This window comes from Crocodylus siamensis, chromosome 3 (assembly GCF_052110815.1).
Source record: "Crocodylus siamensis isolate JL-2025a chromosome 3, ASM5211081v1, whole genome shotgun sequence".
NCBI classification, from domain to species: Eukaryota; Metazoa; Chordata; order Crocodylia; family Crocodylidae; genus Crocodylus; species Crocodylus siamensis.
Window position 1 is genome coordinate 193,532,183 of NC_143397.1, and position 17,279 is coordinate 193,549,461.

Genomic DNA, 17,279 nt, shown 5'->3' on the forward strand with positions numbered 1-17,279 from the left:
ATTCTAAGTAATTAAAGGAAAAAGTAGAAGCTGCTGCTGTTAGAGTGAGTTGCTAAATCTGTCTCGTATTATCAACTACAACCTACCTAATTAGATAGGAAAAGATTATGTTTTACTATCTTCTCTGAATATGTTAAAAGTTTTAGAAGCTGCCATTTAAGAATTGGGCCTTACTGTGCTAACACTGTATGGAGATATATTAGAAGACAGCCTGATCCCAGTTTGATTTGGAGGAGTCTGAAGGAATTAAGCTCCCAAATTCCAGTGAGTTTTGATGGGAGTTGAGTACCTGACTCCTAGGCCATACTGGGACAGCATCTTTTTAAATATATTTATATAGTGACCAGCACAATGGGGCATAAGCCTGTTAAGAACATGTGAGAGCTGCTGTGATAATGCTGATATCATGGTTTATTTATGTATATCCATATACCTTAGTGGTTTATACATATGTAAAAACCAGTAAGTCAAAGAAGCAGGTTGAATATTGCAGTCTGTAAGCCAAGTTCACATACAGGGCATGTTGCTTCTTTGGGTTTTCCTTGGAAACATGCTCTGAAAGAATACAAAAATATTACATTTCCCAGAGGACGGAATATTTTTTCCTAAATGATATATATTTCTCTAAAAAGATGTTGTCTTAGAAACTGAAGTCTAAACACTTGAACAGAGAGGCAAAGGTTGAATCATAAAGCTGGAGCAAATCATTGTGTGGCAGCTACATAAAAATAAGTAGGTTGCACATCTGAAAGGAGGGGAAGCAAACAGGCTCTGCATTAAGTTAAGGCAAGCATTGAAAGCATGACAATTTTAGCCATAATTGGTCTTAGGGTGAATTTGTTGCTGCTGGGGTAAACCTAAACCATGTCAAGCATTCATAGCTTTTTAAAAGGCTGAGAAAAGACAGCTTGACTTGTTAGGGATTAACCCATTCCTGTGGGCATGGCCTGAGATCCCTTGTCAGAAAGAGCAGTAACCATACTACCCTTGAAGAATGTCACCCAGCTGAGGCTGGGTTGCAGCAAGGCAGGTCAAAGGTGAGTCTCTTCTCCATTACAGTACTGTCTGTATGAGATCTGACTCTACTGTACTATAATAACCATGGCAACAGCTGGCTTTCTCTCATGCACATGGTAACACGGAAGTACACAACACAGAACTATACAAGCTTATTTGGGGGTCTACTTTTTCAGACTCTTTGAAGGACGTTTTAATTCCTTCCTTAATGTCCTGTTGGGCATTTTAATTCCTTCCTTCATTTTCTTTTAATGTTTATAATACCCACTTTTTGTGGGCAATTCTATGTTTTCCTTCAGAATTACCTTGTTACTAAATGAAAGATTCTATGCTATGTATTCAGAGAAAACTCCCATGGGGTTTTTGCTTATCTGAAGGCTGTGGGACACAGTCATATAAGTACTAATTCCTAGTAGCGTAAAGTTTATTTTTTAAAAAGGGAAGGAAGATTTTTTTTGTTGAACAGATTTCATTAATCTTATTTTTTCTGACTATATTTAAAGTCAAAATGCTTAGCTTTTAACAATTTTAAATATGTTTCAATGGAGGGGAAATGCTCCATTTGGCTTTTTTCTCATATGAAAGAGGGAAGAAGTGAAAGACAGTCAGATTTTTCTGAAAATGAAATTTAAAAACTTAAAATTTTATCAAAAAACTAACAAAAGACAGAAAAAAGGCCAAAATGGAATTTTTGTTCCTAAAAAATCCATTTTGAAAACCTGTTTTATTGGATTTTTTTTTTTACTGGTTCTAGCTTCCAATACTAATTAATCCATTTTTCCTGTGAATTTAACTAAAATCTTATTCTGTGTCCCTGAATCTGACTTACAGTATGATCTCTTTTTACACAAGACTTGTTTAACTTTACTAATGTTAAATTGTGGGAAAAGGGCTGTAGGGAGGAAGGATTCAGTAAGGTCTATTTTTCATTGAATAGGGCTCATTCTCCAGAATGAATCCAGTTGGCTAGTGCTAGACTTTGTATCAGCTTAAATTCATCAAATATGAAAAATCCAGTAAGATTTTACTTAGTTCCAAACGTGTATCCCAACATGTTGGTTGAAAGTGCAAAGCAACATTGTTGACTCGGGGTAGCCTGTTAGCTTGAACACCTCTTCACTTTTCATTTGCTTTTCATACAAGTATACAACACCCAAAACAAGTTGTGTAGAACCTGAAATTATGCCAGCCCGTCCATGAGATTGTTGGCCAGTTTATCATTTAAGGGGGAAAACAGGTTCACTTTAAACTAAAATTTTTGACAAGTTTTCCTCCCATTCCTTATTTTGTATTACAGCCAATTTTGAAGCGAAGGTAGTGTGTCATATGCATTGTCCAGTTTTTATTTTGCTAGTAATTTGAATTGGTTGAGCTGACGTTAAATAGAAGGACAAGCAGCATCTGAAAAATGCAGAAAACACTTAATTGATTCCAGATATAACTGGCCAGGATTTCACTTCCTCTCATTACAGCTTTCTGACCTTGTAGAAATTACCTTGATTGTGTTGTACAAAACAAGGCCTTGATCTTGCAAAAACTACCATGTGTACTACTACTCAGTAGTTTCAGTGAAGTCATGCAAATGAACTTTAGGTATGGGAGCAAGAGTTTCCAGGATAAGGCCCCACATTTGGTGGAGTTTCCCCTTTCACTTTATATAATTTTGGAGCAGAAGCATCACCATACTTAAAGCTGGACCTGGCTTTTCATTTTAAAAGGGATCACAGCTATTTTTTAAAAATGTCTGAGAGGATTAATTTCAAATTCTTATTGTAATTTATGAGCTGTTTGAATTTTGTATGGTATTTTGAAGGGGAACATTTTGAAAATTACCAAAATTTTCCAGTGTCTCTGCTGTTTGCTTTGATGGTAGAAGACTCTGGAAAAGTTAATTATAAGCCTTCCTAACATAGTGTGGCAAAATGAATAAGTAAAAAAGCCTCATAAACAACAACTGTTATTTTCTGTGTCAGCTATTAAGCTCTTCTTCTCTGATCTTGAGTTTCAGCTTGCCTTTTTCAAATCTTTTAAAAACATTTGGTGAAAATCATCTTCTGACTTGTTGACTTGAACACATCCCCTCTTTGTTTCCCTCCCTTCTCTTTTTTCAGAGCCTCAAGAAAAAACTTACCTCATATCTCTTAGGAGGACTAGTATTGGCCTTCCCAGCATTTATGAGCACCTGGATTGGCTAGTCAATGTCAATGATGCCCATAAAAAGTGCCACCAGGTAGAAATAGGCCTTCCCCTGCTCCACTCTCTTCCCTGAGATGATAATTCTTCAGGGCGTCAAGAACTGAGTTTAGGAGATATTTTAAATTACAAATTTAACAAACATAGGGCCACTTGACCAAAATATGATGATGCTTGGCTATATTTTAATTGATTCACTGCTGTCATTAGTTCCCTTTCAACACTTACTTATTGCATCATCCAAAACTTTTGTTATGCCTTAACAAAAGTATTTTAGCTGATATTTAAGAAAATCAAAAGAAATATGCAGAATTAAATGTAGTTTTCAACAACTTTTTTGTAGATCTTTGAATAGGTGTGCATAATCTGTTTAAACATAATTTTAATACACTTTCTAAAAATATATTTTTTCTGTTCTTGTGAAAAGCAAACCTATGCATTGTAAATTGCATGTTTAAAAAATAGCAGAATTGTGCAGAATATTCTGACGGAAAATAAAAAAAACATTGGCCGAAATTCATCCCTGGTGTGGCCCTCTAAGTGCAAGTTGAATAAGTTACTATAGCAAAGATTAAACTGATCCATTGTCCTGTAAACCATGCAGAAACATGTGTATTGAATAAGAATGAGCTCTGTGTTCATTGTCTTAAGATACAAAGTAGCGTTCAACAGTTACCACTACTATTATAAAATAAGTAAAATTCTGTTTCCTTACAGCCAATCTTAATGTAGGTACTACTTTCCATACTAAAATGTTGTAGGTTTCATTTTAATTACATAAAATCGTAAGAGAACTTGTGTTCCATTCCTTTAAATTGGCACTCGACAAGGCATTCATACTGATCGTGCTACTTAAGAGCTAAATATGACCTATATCATCGTAAAATTAAACATACAGCCACTCCCACCTTCACAGTCAAAGGATGAAGATGAAGCTGATCAGCCATATAGTTTTATTGTTGATTAACTCAAACACCAGGCAACTTCTGTTGGACTGTTAAGGAAGTAAAAGCAAATATTGTGCACAATTGCTTTTCATATAAAATATGGAAGTGACTTATGCAAATTAGAGTTGGATTTCTAGCTTCTGACAGGTTTTCATGCAGTTTTTCAATGCAACAGAGCTGTACACCTCTTCAGAGATAAGGCTGAAGGTTAGTCATCACTGCACAAAAAAAACAAGAGAGGGATTTCAAAGAGTAAAATCTGTATATGTTCAATATTGTTCTTACTACGCTAGAGAAACGTCATTTGAAAAACAGTAAGACTGCCTATTGTGGCTGACTACCTATTGTTAAACTACCTTTTAAAAATTAAGTGACAAGAGTAAAATGTTCAATTAAAATGCCCAAAACAATAATTTCAGTGTTTTATTTTGAAAGTGATTATAGTCACCGAATATGTTTCACTTGTAATGATGTGCAATAAATTGTACCTGTAACTTTAGAAGGAAATAAAACATTTTTCACTGTTAATACATATGTCGTACTCTTCGTATATTAATATAGGCTGGTACCAAGTACTTCTGCACAGACTGTATGCTACATATTACCATGAGAGATTGGCGTGGCCTGTTGATTGTAAGAGTGTAAACACTCTTGAATCGGAATGCTTCAAGTTCTAATCTTGGCTTTAACAATGATTTTTCCTGTAACCTTGGAACCAAGCCATGATTTGCAAAGAGGTGTTGAAGACATTAATTCCTCTTCTTTGGGGCTCTCAACTGTAAAACGGAGAAAAGGAGGAATTATTAACCAACCAACTGAAATGATCTGGGTATTTTTCTCTGCTGATTCCTTTCTGTATTTTTTTTATTATGAAAAAGCTTGAAGTATTATGACGACTGACTGAGTATGATGACACCCAGCCAGTTAAAGATTTTCAGAAATACTTTGAATGGGTTTTAAATAACCTGTATAAACCTATAATAAAAAGCAAATCTTTGGTTTCACTTTTCTTGCTATTAACTACCATGCAAGGTATCCAAATCTAGGTATAACATTTATACTGCTGCTCCTAGTTCTAAAAGAAGCTTTGAAAATTACACAGGTAATTTTGGTAGGCAACACCATGCAAGGGTATTCCATGCTCCTGTCCATGCTAGCTCTGGCACTAGAAGCACAAGAACTGCCACTTACTGGGTGAGACCATAGGTCCATCTTACTCAATATCCTATATCACACAGGGTGTATCTACACATGCAATGAATGCAGAAAATCCAGGCACACTGATCTGTATCCAGGCATGCATCTGAACATGCACCTGTCAGGAACAAATTTGCTTCTGACTGGAGCCGTTCAATCCAGAGCTGTTCCTGCCCTGGTTTGCACCCCTGCAGTAGCCAGGAGGAGCTCCAGTCTCCCCTGGGTATCAGCCCTGAGCTGGCAAGATGCACTGGGATCAGGCCTAGGCTCCACGGGGGCAATGATTGGGGCTGGCCCTGATCCTGCAGATAGAAGGGAGCTGCTGTGCAGCCATGGCAACTCCCCCTACCCTGCAGAGATCAGGGCATAGCCAGACAGCAGTTGTGACCCCCTGCTGCCTGGGCTGACCAGGAGCAAATTGCTCCTGACCAGTGTCTACACATGAGCTTCAGTGCATTAGTTAATGCACTGTTTTTCTAGTACCTGCATGTATTGGTACTAGCAAATGATATATTAAACTAATTTGATGTGAACTAATTGACACACACATGTAGACAGTGACACTTTGCTGTGCATTAAATTAGTCTAATGTGCAATAAAGCATCTTGTGTAGATGCACCCATGGTGGCAGAGTGTGAATACTGAAAGGAAAAATGAACTGAGCATAACCAGGGTTTTATCCCTGTTCCTCTCCCACTTGTCCTCCAGCATTTATGATCTAGGAAGTTCTGATTCAGAGGCTGTACCCCTAACTCCTAAGCAGCAGAGGCACATTAGGTTAGCACCAGGCACAGGATAATATGCTTTCCTGAAAGGCAACAAAGAACAAGCTCTGTTAATTGTCTCAAGATACAAAGTGATACCAGTGTAGCTCTAGTGCTTCTACTTCTGGAGCTAGCATGGAGAATTTGCCCATTGTGCTTTGTTCTGGACAGACAGACCTTCCATGTCCTTGTGTGTTGTGACTACTATGTCCCAAATTAATTTTTTCCAGAAGCTCCAGTGGTTAATAAACTACTATTATGGATGCAGACAATCTTTTCAGCAGCAGAGATTACTATGAAAACATCAGACTTATCTTCCACTTACTATTTTGACTTCCTATAGGATATCAAGTTCAAGATCTTAGTCCTTATGTTCAGGATGCTCAATGGAGTTCTAAGAGACCAAGTAACCCCCTAAGATGAAGACCACAGTCAACAGTTTTACTCTTCAGACACAGCAGAACTCTAGTAAAAGCAGATAGTGCCTGTATAGAAAAAGAAGACCATTTTCCCAGGTTCCACTTTGGGCCTCTGGAACAGATTCCCATAGGAATCAAAATCCGTTAAAAAAACGCATCACCTTCTATTCCCAAATACAAGATGCATTTCCTTAAACTAGCCTTTTCTAATATGAATACATAACAACACTTGAAAGTGTGCATACGTGTGCGTGCACATACCCATACCCAGACAATACGCTTACTCCTCCTTGAGAAAAGGTAAAAGGACAAACAATGTGTGACAGATGTACAGATTACATGCTAAACAGTTGTTCAACACTCCAGTACTTTAGTAATGACGAGAGGAAAAGAATACAGAATAGCATACAATGATATACTTACAAAATTTACCTATGATACCAAGCTTGGAGCAGTTGCAGATATTCTAGAGAACAGGATAAGAATTCAAAAAGAATCTTAACAAATTCAAGATATGATTTAAAATCAACATGATGAAATTCAATAAAGATTAGTATAAAGTGCTACACTGAAGGAGGAGAAATTAAATGCTCAAATACAAAATTTGAAATAACTGTCTAAACAGAGATATGACTGGGTTTATAGTGGCTCATATAGCGGCCATATTGTAGGCTCAAAAACTAAATATGAGCCTACAATATGATCAAATTTCAAAAAAGATAATCTTATTCTGGGATGTATTAATCAGATTGTCATTTGTAGAAACAGAAGTCAATTCTTCTTTATTCGACACTGTCCAGCAGTGTCCAGTTTTTTAGAGACCACCCTTAAAACAGATATAAAGAGAGTGCAGACAAGAGCAACAAAAATAAGAATCTGTGATCTATGAGGAAAGGTCGAAGAAACTGGTGGTTTTTCTTTTGGAAAAGAGGAGACTAAGGAGTGAATATAACAATCCTCCAGTAAATAACAGGTTGTTATAAAAAGGGCTGTGATAAATTGCTTTCCTTGTCCAAGGAAAAGAAAAAATCAACATAATATACAGTGAAGATGGTTTAAGTTGGATATTCGGGAATGCTTTCTAATTAATAAAACACTGGAACAGGCTGCTTAGGCTGCTTCCATAATCTCCCTTCACCGGAGGTTTTTTAAGAATAGGTTAAATAAGCATATGTCAGGGATGTTCTAGATATACTTGATCCTGCCTTTGTGCAGTGGGCTGGACTGGATAGCCTCTTGAGAGTCTTTCCAGCCTTACATTTCTATGAGTCTATACGGTAGGGATGAAGTGGACTTTAATTCAATGGGAAAAATAAAATAGCCCTGTTTGACAAGTGTGAGGTAACATACTTCACCCTCCTGTGTTCCCTCTCTCATTGCTTGATTCACTTTCAGGGTCTGAGAAGGGCTAGTGAGAAAGTAATCACATCCAACTCTGCTACCACAAGAAAATTTATCTTTCTGTTGATGGGCATTTTATGAAGTTTATTAAAAATACATGGAAAAGCTAGATATGTTTATTTGTTTAAAAAGAAAATTCCTTACTAGGTTTCCGAAGTAACAGTTTTAGTAGGCACACATTGAAAAAACTATCACTTGAAACAGCTAGTTAAAAAAGAAGATTGAGTTATAACCACTTAAGGATGCTATCAATTTATACTTCTTTCTCTAAAAAAGCACTCTATCTGCTCATCAAGATACCAATATGTCACCTATGAGTACAGTTTCTGAGTGCCCCTTGAGTATTTTAAAGAGGAACAATAATGTCAACACCGTGTTCTTCCTCTCTAGTCCATGTAGTCTGTTCTTTGTAATGTCTTTGTTGAAGGAAAGCTGAGTAAAAAAATGGCATTCATTTTTTAAATGGTGAACTCCACAATCAGACTTGCCTTCTGTGGGAGAGTGTTCCATAGTCTAGGTCCAATTCCTGTCAACATTTTCCCTGCCATATATGAGCACCTCTTCTCCTAGTAGCTGAATTTTCCAGCATTTCAATGAAAGCTGTGATGGGAGAGTTAGAAGTGAAGCAGAAGGCAAGGTAGAGATGATCTTTCAGGTAATTCCAGTCTGTAGAAGACTTTGAATATTAGGGCAGAAAGTCCTTGAATTGAAATTTACACTCAGTAGGGAGCTGATGTTAACAAGAAAGCACCAAAATGACCTCCTTAACACAGCCTTAAGAAAATGGATTTAATTTTTTTACCAGTTAGAACTTGTATATGGTATGTGACTTCATTCTTGGGTATAATTAATTGCAGTGATCAAAATGAAGATGAGAAACATAGATGGCTGTAGCTAGGTTTGAGCCTTACACGAAGGTGTGCAATCTATATGAAGGGGAAGTCTAAAATAGAAGAAAGGTCTTTAATTTATTTTTTGATGCTGCTATTTGGGCATTTTGGGCTGCACCTACATGAGATGTTGACTGTGCAGTAGCTCATTACTACTGCACAATAGTGTTGCATCATGGTTCATGGATATGCAAGTACTAAATGATTGCGCGGAAACAACTGCACAGTTAGTGACTCATGTAAACACAGCCCTGGAATAAAACAGGCACATGGGGCACGTGCCTATATTTTAATAATAGTAGTAGAGTTTCTGACTGGTCAACACATAGTGTACAATGGTGTTGGTGCGCAGACATTGTGGTCAACATTCTGCCTAAGAACTGAGTCAGGTGTAGGAAGTATAGCAGCAATATTTTGCTGATAAAGGGATAAACAGCTAAAATCATTTGAAAACCTCTATTGTAGAGGTAATATGTTTCTCTTAAGTGCTTCTTTCTTCATATGTACTGCACCTGATCAGACCAATAACTTATCTAATCTAGTATCCTTTTTATAGTATTAACAGGTACCAAAAAACAATGGTGGCCAATTATAGAATGATCTGCTCTTGAAGAAAGAAACCTCCCCATCTCCTTATGAGGATGCTTTGTGCTCCAGAGCCCGAGACTTTATATCCCTTTAAAACTTTTGTTTAAATCCTCCCCACTGTAATTTTTCCTGAGTACCTTTTCAGTCCTCCCTGGGTTTAGTGTTAACACTTATATGGTTGCTCTCAGATAGGCTTTTAGAAAGGCTGGAGATAGAGCTTTTTGTTTGACATAAAGGATATCCTGCACTTGGGATGGAATAATTGCATGCACAAATACAGACTGGGGAATGATTGGCTAGGCTGTGAAGCAAAGAAGGACCTGGGGGTTCAAATAAACCATAAGCTGAATATAAGCCAACTGTGTGCTCTTATTACAAAAAGAAAAAAAAGACAAAAGCATACCAGGTTGTATTAACAGGAGTGTCTCATACAAATCCAGGGCAGTGATGCTTCTGCTCTGTTCAGCACTCAGGAGGCCCCACTTGGAGTACTGTGCCCAGTTTTGGGCCCCATGCTTTAAGAAAGATGTGGACAGATTGGCGAGTGACAAAATTATTAGGGGCCTGAGAAACAGGATTTATGAGAAAAAGCTGAAAGAAGTAGAACTGTTTAGTCTTAAGAAGACAAGACTGGAGGGTGGGATTTGATAACAATCTTCAAATATCAAGGGGATTATAAAAGGGGACTGAGACGGTCTTTTCTCTGTGGTTGTAGGGGACAGAACTAGGAGCAAAGGCCTCAAACTGCAGCAGAGGAAATTTAGTTTGGAGATTAGGAACGAGTAATGTGAAGGTAGTTAAACATTGGAACAAGTTACCCTGGAAATCTTCAAGAGCGGGTGTCCATATCCCAGCCTTAAGATCCAGTTCAAGATTTGCATGCTGGATTTTGATTTTTGGGGATTACCTGGGAGAAAAGAAAGAGAGTGTTCAAGCAAATAATTTGGGATGACTGAGAGTTGGAAGTCACATCTTCCTACATGTTTAAACCTCCCAAACTAATGACTCTTGCATACTTCCACCATGTCAGACTGTATTTCTATAAATCCACCTTGGTGTTTGCAACTTTGTCTTTTAGCTGGACACCCACGTTTGCCTTGTTTCTTTAGTCACTAGTTAAGTAGATGCATGCAAAGGAGTGTGCTTTGTGAACACTGTTCCTGTAATTTGGTCAGGGAGGCAATAGAGCACCTACCATCCCCTCCAGAACTTTTACCTCTGCTCTGTGAGTGAAGATTACTATAATAGAAATTTAAGAAGGAAAATAGTACATCTCCATAGACTAATTATGTTCCTGATTTTGGATCAAAGTTTCCTAGCAAGGGATACAATGAACTCCTGGCACTCTAGGAAAATTTATAGAACAGGCCGGTGAGTCTTATTGGGAACCGACTGCCCACACTCTAAGGTTGCCTTAGTTCCATAATATACAGCCACTGGCTACTGCTGCTGCCACTGCTTCTCCCAACTGTTCAATAATATGGCCCAAACAAAGCCCTCCAGCTGCTTGGCCCCACACTAGACAGTCAACAGCCAGGTGGCCAGGAGAATCAGAAGTGGCAGCTGGGTCAGAAGCCCTTCTTGCCTCAGACCAGAGCTGGGATCTGGCCTGCCACTGCAAAACTTTGCTGACCACCTCTACCTTTAGTTTAGAAGTTCCCTATTAGAGCTGCAACCTTTTGAGCCAGCTCCAGCTCTTGCCACCCTTGCTGGTTTAAGCTTTTGCCTAGACAGCACTTCCTCTGATTGATTTTCTTTTCATTCCTGGTGCTTCAGGGTGGCTTCCTCACAGCACTGGTGTTTCTGATGCTACCTCATAGCTGATGCCACTGAGTTGTTGGTGCCTTTCTGAGACAAGAAAAACTTATTTCTCACAGGAGTTCATGCATTATAGTAATTGTAGATTATTTCAGTGCATTTTAAGTTGTTTACCTCATCATTTTTCTTAGGTGGTGATTTTTCTTTAGCTCCTCACACATCTCTTGGACCTTGTCACCTCTTGCCACAATGCTTCCATTGCCGTGGCATTTATGTTTAGTGTCAAGTTCCCCATTTAACTTGGGCTTTTTGTGGGGTACCAAATGCCATCTTAAGGTATGGCCCCTGGGACTAAGGTTCTCAGTTTGGAAGGGCCCCCAAACCCATCAGCCAATGTTGAAACATGTACGTGTGCAACGTGTGCCTTCAGATAGGGCACAGGTGTTCGGGGTTGTAAAATGAAGAAAGAACCAAAGTACACAGTGCACAAATGCACCAAAATCCAAATATGTGAAACACCAAATATGCTCATATGTACACTCAGGCACAAGGTGTCATGTGATTAAATGCAGAGAGGCTCCCAATCAACACTGTGCCTAGGCCCTCCAAAATCCTTAAGAAACCCTGCTGGTGCTCTCACTTGAGAAATGGAAGGTATTTTCCATTCCCCCCTCTTTTCTTTTCAATTTAATTGAAGGGATATTCAAAAGTGAAGAGAAGTTTGAGGGGCAGCATTGGGGTCTTTCTTCATTTAGGAAACATTTTCCATAGCTCAGTCAGAAGAATGAAGCACCTGAGATCTCTGGAGACCTCCAAATGACCCTCAAGTCTGAAGCACATGCCAGCCTGGTCTGCTTCAGAGGCATCTGCCTCAACACACAGCTCAGTCATGATTGAAAGAGATGCAGCCTTTACTTTTCACCTTGTCAAGAGAGAAAGAGAGAGGCTTTGAAACAGGAAGACATTAAGGTTTGCAATATCTGTGAACAATGTCACTTGTAGAGGCACCAAGGCCCAACACCACAGCTGAGAAGCCTTCAACAGAGGACACAGAGAGGTGCATGAGGTAAGGTAGGTGGTATCATGAAACCTTCAAATGTGGCTCAGTTCTTGGCAATGCCTGGTGTTGAAGAGACAATTGTATTTGAGTTGTATCTTCCTCAAGCAGATGTGCCTATTTAGTCCCATACAGTTGAGTTCTTTGTACAGGCACTTCTCAAGCACTTAAGATTCCTGGAGTATTTTTAACTGTTGTAGGAAATCAGGCGTAAACCGGTGAGGCCTTGTGGCCTGACTGCATACAACCGATGTTTTGGTTTTGTATACTTCAGTGTTGTACGTCATCATGCTGTCCTCCTCTGAAGTGATGGTGCCTAGACCTGAATATCATATTTCACTAAATCTTCCTTTTAAAACAGATACGAGTTCATCAAAGCCTATGGAATCTGACCTCCCCCATGTATTTTCACGTGATGGGAAGTCATTTGCATTTTACAACACTGACACTTAGAACAGGTCTAAAGGCCCTTCACTGATCTCAACTTCTTAGTTTAGAAATTACATGAACTTTTTCTCTGACAGGTTACTTATGACTTTGTCTGATAGATTTGCTCAGATGTGTACAAAACTCTCCCTTTTTCTGGAATGATACCAGTCTGGTAAAATAAGCAAATTCACTTGTATTCACATCTGACTCCCTGAACTATTACCCCAATGAAATTTTCCAGTCCCTTCTGCTGAATGACAGCGTTCTTTAACCTGCTTAATGATCTTACTTCTCTTGCCAAGTGACTCCTTATTTTTCAAGGATTATGCAGTTCCTCCCCTAAACAGCACAGGTGAATTTGCGTGAGTTACCGCTCTTCTCAATCACTGGTGATTTTGTTAAGATATTACTGTGGGATCCAGCTCCAGCCAGCTTCAGTGCTGCTGCTTCCTTTCTTTTTTATCGAGCTCTGTTGTTTCTCTTGATGACTTTGGAGATTATGAGTTTCTCTTTGGTGGCCACCTCAACAGTTTTCAAATGAGCGTTATGGGCCTAAACCATTTCTGCAGATGTTGTAACACTCATTCCTTTCATACCTATATCGCCTAGCAGCACAAGCGCAATTGTGTTCTAGTTCAGGATGTGCTGGTCCTGCCTCTGATTGTTGAAATATTTCTCCCAGTTTTCCACTTCCTGTTGTGGATGAGGATTTGGGAAGTGGCCATGACTCTCCAGTTTATAGTAAAGTGCCTTGTACAGTTTCAGTTTCCTCTGCTGCTGGAGAATGTTTGGAGAATCCCATTCAGCTTTGAAGAGCCAGTAAAAACCCAGTTACTGTAACATGCCAGGACCTGAAGTGCTAGAAATCAACGACTTACGGCAGCTGAGGATCTGCCCCAGCACCTTTGTGAAGGGGTGATTCCAATAGCTGTAAAGCAGCTTCTCCTAATATAGCATTTGACCGAGTTCCCGCATATCTATGCCTCTGGCTTCCCGGACAGTTAGTAAGGAGGTGATATTTTGCAACGCTTCTATATTTCTCCCCTGGTCTTACTCCAGATATTCTGTTACACTCCGAACTTCGTGAACTCTTGTTTTCTGCTAATCAGGAAACTGAAACGAAACGTTCAAGGGGGAACACGAAGGCTCTGCGGCAGTTGTTCTTAGAATGGTTTTTGCCTGCCTCTCCCAGGACGCGGTGCGGCCTCTTTGGAAGCCAGGGAACTTCCAGCCTGACTCTCAAGCATTGCTGAAGAGCTGGGGCAGCTCTTTGATACCTCCCGAGGTACCCACCTCCTCCTCTTCCTTTTTTCAGCCTGTTTATGCTGTGCATTTGTCAACACTTTGCGCGATCAGTTTCAGTTTTCTCTAGAACAGGCAGCTGGTAAGTCAGTGTCCTCTGGTTGTGAGACTTTTACACAAGGCGGGGAAGGTTAAAAATAGAGATATATGATTGTAGCAACCACCAAAAAAATGGCCGAGCTGCTTTCATAGCAGAAACTACTTTACGTTTCTTTTTTTATCCGCTTTTTAGCTACGTTTCAAGTTGCTGGGCTGGGGTTTTTTTTCCAACTTTATGGACAGGAGAAATGCGCGTGCAGGAGCCCACAGCAGTGTGCTGAGCCACCAGCTTTGAAACGCATTTCCCTGCTGAAACCGTGGGACAAAAATCAGCCCTCCCGATTCCCAGGCAGAGATGAGCCTCAGCCCGTAGCTCCTCCCCACCTCCAGCCCTGGAGGGAGCAGCAGCCACCTCCACAAGCTGACCCTTCCCCCTCCTCCCTCCGGCCCTCGGGAAGGGCACTCCATGGATGCCGCGTTCACACAGGAAGAAGAAAGGAGCCCGCATAGGCCCGAGGTGGCCGCACGTTGTCTTCCACAATTCATGCACCCGCTTGGGTTTGTTTTGGTTTGTTGCTTTCTCCTCCAGAAAAAGCCCGAGACTGAATGATTCCCCCCCGCAACGGTTGCAGCAGGCAGCGAGCAGCTCTTGTCACACGGATCAGTGGAGCTTCACTGCCGGGGAGGGGAAGGGAGGGGCAGGGAAAGGAAAAGGGAAGGGAGCTACTGAGGACCTGATGCCCCGGCTCGAGGCTGGCTCCCGGGCGAGCGAGTGGGGGCGCATCCTCGCGGCAGGTTTCGCCGTGGGAGGGACCGACCCGGCAGCAACGAGCCCTCAGCCCAAGTGTCTGGGGATGGGGCTGGAGCGAGGACTGGCTCCACACCCCGTGTCCCCTGCCCCAGCCCCGAGGCCGCTTCCGAGTGAACTTCCTGGCCAGATCGCTTCACGAAGTGTCCCCGGGGCACAAGCCGCGCCCACGGGCAGCTTCCCGGGGCACAGGCGCTCGCACCCCGGCGTAAGCGGGAGGGCACCTCATGGGCGCGGGCTGGGAGCTGCCCCCCGCGGCGGGATGCGGGAGGCTCCTGGGGGGCCGCCGGGCTGGACGGGGAAGGAAAGGAACGGAAATCGCCGCGGGCGCGGGGCGGGGACTGGGCTCTGCAGGTCCCGGGAGGCGAAAGCCGGGAGGAGGCAGCGGGTTCACAAAGGGCCGCTTCAACCCGCGCGGCTCCGGCCGTGTGCGGCGGCGCCTGGGGCCGGCCCAGCCCGGGGACACACACACACACACCCACACACACACTCTCACTCTCTCTCCCTCCCCCCACCCCCGGAGAGTTTCACTCCCCACCCCCCCAGTTTCGATGCCTCTTCCCCGCGGGGAGTCGCCGCCGCCGCGAGCGGGGAACAGGACGTTTCCTTGCAAGTTGGCAGCGACTTTGGCGGAGTTTCCCACGTGCGGCCCCGGCAGGAGCCCGGGGAACAATGAGCATCCTGTGCTCCCCGCCTGCCTGCTGCCCCGTGGGCGGGCGGCCCCGGGCTCAGCCTGTGTGTGCGCGACGGGGGAGGGGGGAAGAGGTCCGGTGCGGGGCGAGCGCCGGTGGCCACGGCGGGGCGGGGGGAGGCAAGTGACCCCGCGCACCCCCCCCCGGCGGGGCTGGATTCTTGCATAAATTATGCGGGGCGGGGCGATGACGTGGGGGGCGGGGCGTGCGGGTGCTGGCCCCCGGGGAGGGGCGGGGGCGCCGTGGCGGAGGGCGGGGGGAGCAGGGGGCGGGGGGTGGTGGCAGCCGCGGCACCGCCTGGCTGGCTGCTGCCGCCGCTGCGGCTGGTGTCTCGCTTGCTCGCTGCGCGGCTCCCGCGGACGCGCTCGGGAACTATCGGATTAAACTTGGATCGAGTGCAATTACACAAAGGAGCCGGCGCCGGCCCTGCCCGCACGGACCCCGCCCGCCGGGCCCCCGCGCCCCGCCGGTGAGTGAGTTAGTGAGTGAGTGACCCCGGGCCGGGCCGGGCCGGGCCGGGCCGGGCCGCGCTGGGGGGGGCGCGGTGTCAGCGCTGCCGCTGCCGCTGCCGCCGCCGCCGCCCCGGGCGGGGCCGGGCTCCGCGGGCCACTTTCCCGGTCCGCGCGGCCGCGAAAAGTTGCGGGAAGTGCGTGCGTGCGGGGGAGCCCGCCCGGCCCCGCAACACGCGCGAACAAAGTGAGCAGCTGCCCCGGGCACATGGGGCCGGGCCGGGCCGGGCCGGGCCGGGAAGAAAGGGCTGGGAGGGGGGGGGCGCTGGTGTTGGTGGCGGCGGCATAATAGCGGGTGCCCCCCCGCCGGGCAACTCCGCGCGGGCCGGGCGCGGGAGGCGGAGCGGGGCGCCCCGCGCACATGGGCTGGGGCCGGTCCCCGGGGCGGAACGAGGTGCGGCCGGGCCGGGCAGCGGGGGTGGTTGTGCGGGGCTGGCGGGGGGTGGGTTCCCGCTCCCGCGGCGCTGGGGGCAGTGGGGGCGGCCGGTGCCCGGGTGTGTGTGTGTGAGTGAGTGAGTGAGTGTGAGTGTGAGCGCGCGGGGGAGGGGGAGGGAAGGTTGTTGGTGAGTCTCAGGGAGACGGAGCCGCAGGCAATGAGCAGCCATCATGACGTTGCCTTCATTGATCCTCTCCAGGGGACACCCCCTCCCGCGCGGCGGGGCACCCCAGCCCCGGCGGGGCGGCGCAGGGCCGGGGCCGCGCCGGGCCGGGGGGCGGCCGGCGCCCCTCGCATGCCGCTCGCGCCTCGGCTCCGAGGAGTTAAAAAACAAAACAAAACAAAACCAAAAACAACAACAACAACAAAAAAAACAGACAGAAAGAAAGCGCAGAACAATGGACAAAAGAGAAGTAGCGATGCCCGGGGACTGCCCCCTCCTTCCCTCGGAAGCGCCGGGCGCGGGGGAGATGCGCCACCCAACTCTCCACGCACTTACCCCACTTTTGGCCTTTTGTTTTCCTCCGGGGAGGTCCTGAGGGCGCCTCCAGCTCCATCCCCCCGGCCCCGCGCCCAGTTCCGAGAGGCTGCCCCCGCCCCTCCGCCCGCGGCGCGGGGGGACCTGAGCGAGCCCCCGCAATAAGTTTCTTCCCAGGCGTCGGCAGGATTTTACTTTCATCCAAGCGGGAGGGAGCGGGGCTGGCACTAGAAGATGGCTTTCCCTGCTGGGGGGTAGCGGGGGGATGCGCTGCCCAGGTCTTTTCTCCAGAGCGTGTGGGGCTGGGAGTGGGGGGTGAACCAGCAAGTTGAACAAAAAATGTTTCTGTTCATTT

The 17,279-nt window shown here is 44.6% G+C and overlaps 2 protein-coding genes across 10 annotated transcripts in view; one reads left to right on the forward strand and one right to left on the reverse strand.

Moving 5' to 3' along the window:
- Positions 1-75: 75 nt before the first annotated feature.
- Positions 76-17,259, reverse strand: LOC149869280 (uncharacterized). Of its 5 annotated transcripts, XM_090040045.1 has the most exons (4): positions 11,968-12,089; positions 10,235-10,323; positions 6,961-7,003; positions 76-4,933 (listed from the first exon to the last, which is right to left on the reverse strand). In XM_090040045.1, the coding sequence occupies exons 1-4, from the start codon at positions 12,038-12,040 to the stop codon at positions 4,824-4,826; spliced, it is 315 nt and encodes a 104-aa protein (XP_089896171.1). In that variant the 5' UTR covers positions 12,041-12,089; the 3' UTR covers positions 76-4,823. The 5 variants fall into 5 exon arrangements, 1 of the variants encoding a protein (XP_089896171.1); XR_016441439.1 differs by lacking the exons at positions 6,961-7,003; positions 11,968-12,089 and adding an exon at positions 16,946-17,259; XR_016441438.1 differs by lacking the exon at positions 11,968-12,089 and adding an exon at positions 16,946-17,259 and having other exon boundaries at positions 76-8,538; positions 9,820-10,323.
- The window catches only part of CHD7 (chromodomain helicase DNA binding protein 7), a 167,086-nt gene continuing 165,582 nt past the window's right edge, over positions 15,776-17,279 (forward strand). For all 5 annotated transcript variants that reach the window (XM_090040040.1, XM_090040039.1, XM_090040044.1 and 2 more), the window contains exon 1: positions 15,776-15,970. The gene's annotated coding sequence lies outside the window, so the exon portion shown is untranslated. The remainder of the gene's footprint in view (positions 15,971-17,279) is intronic.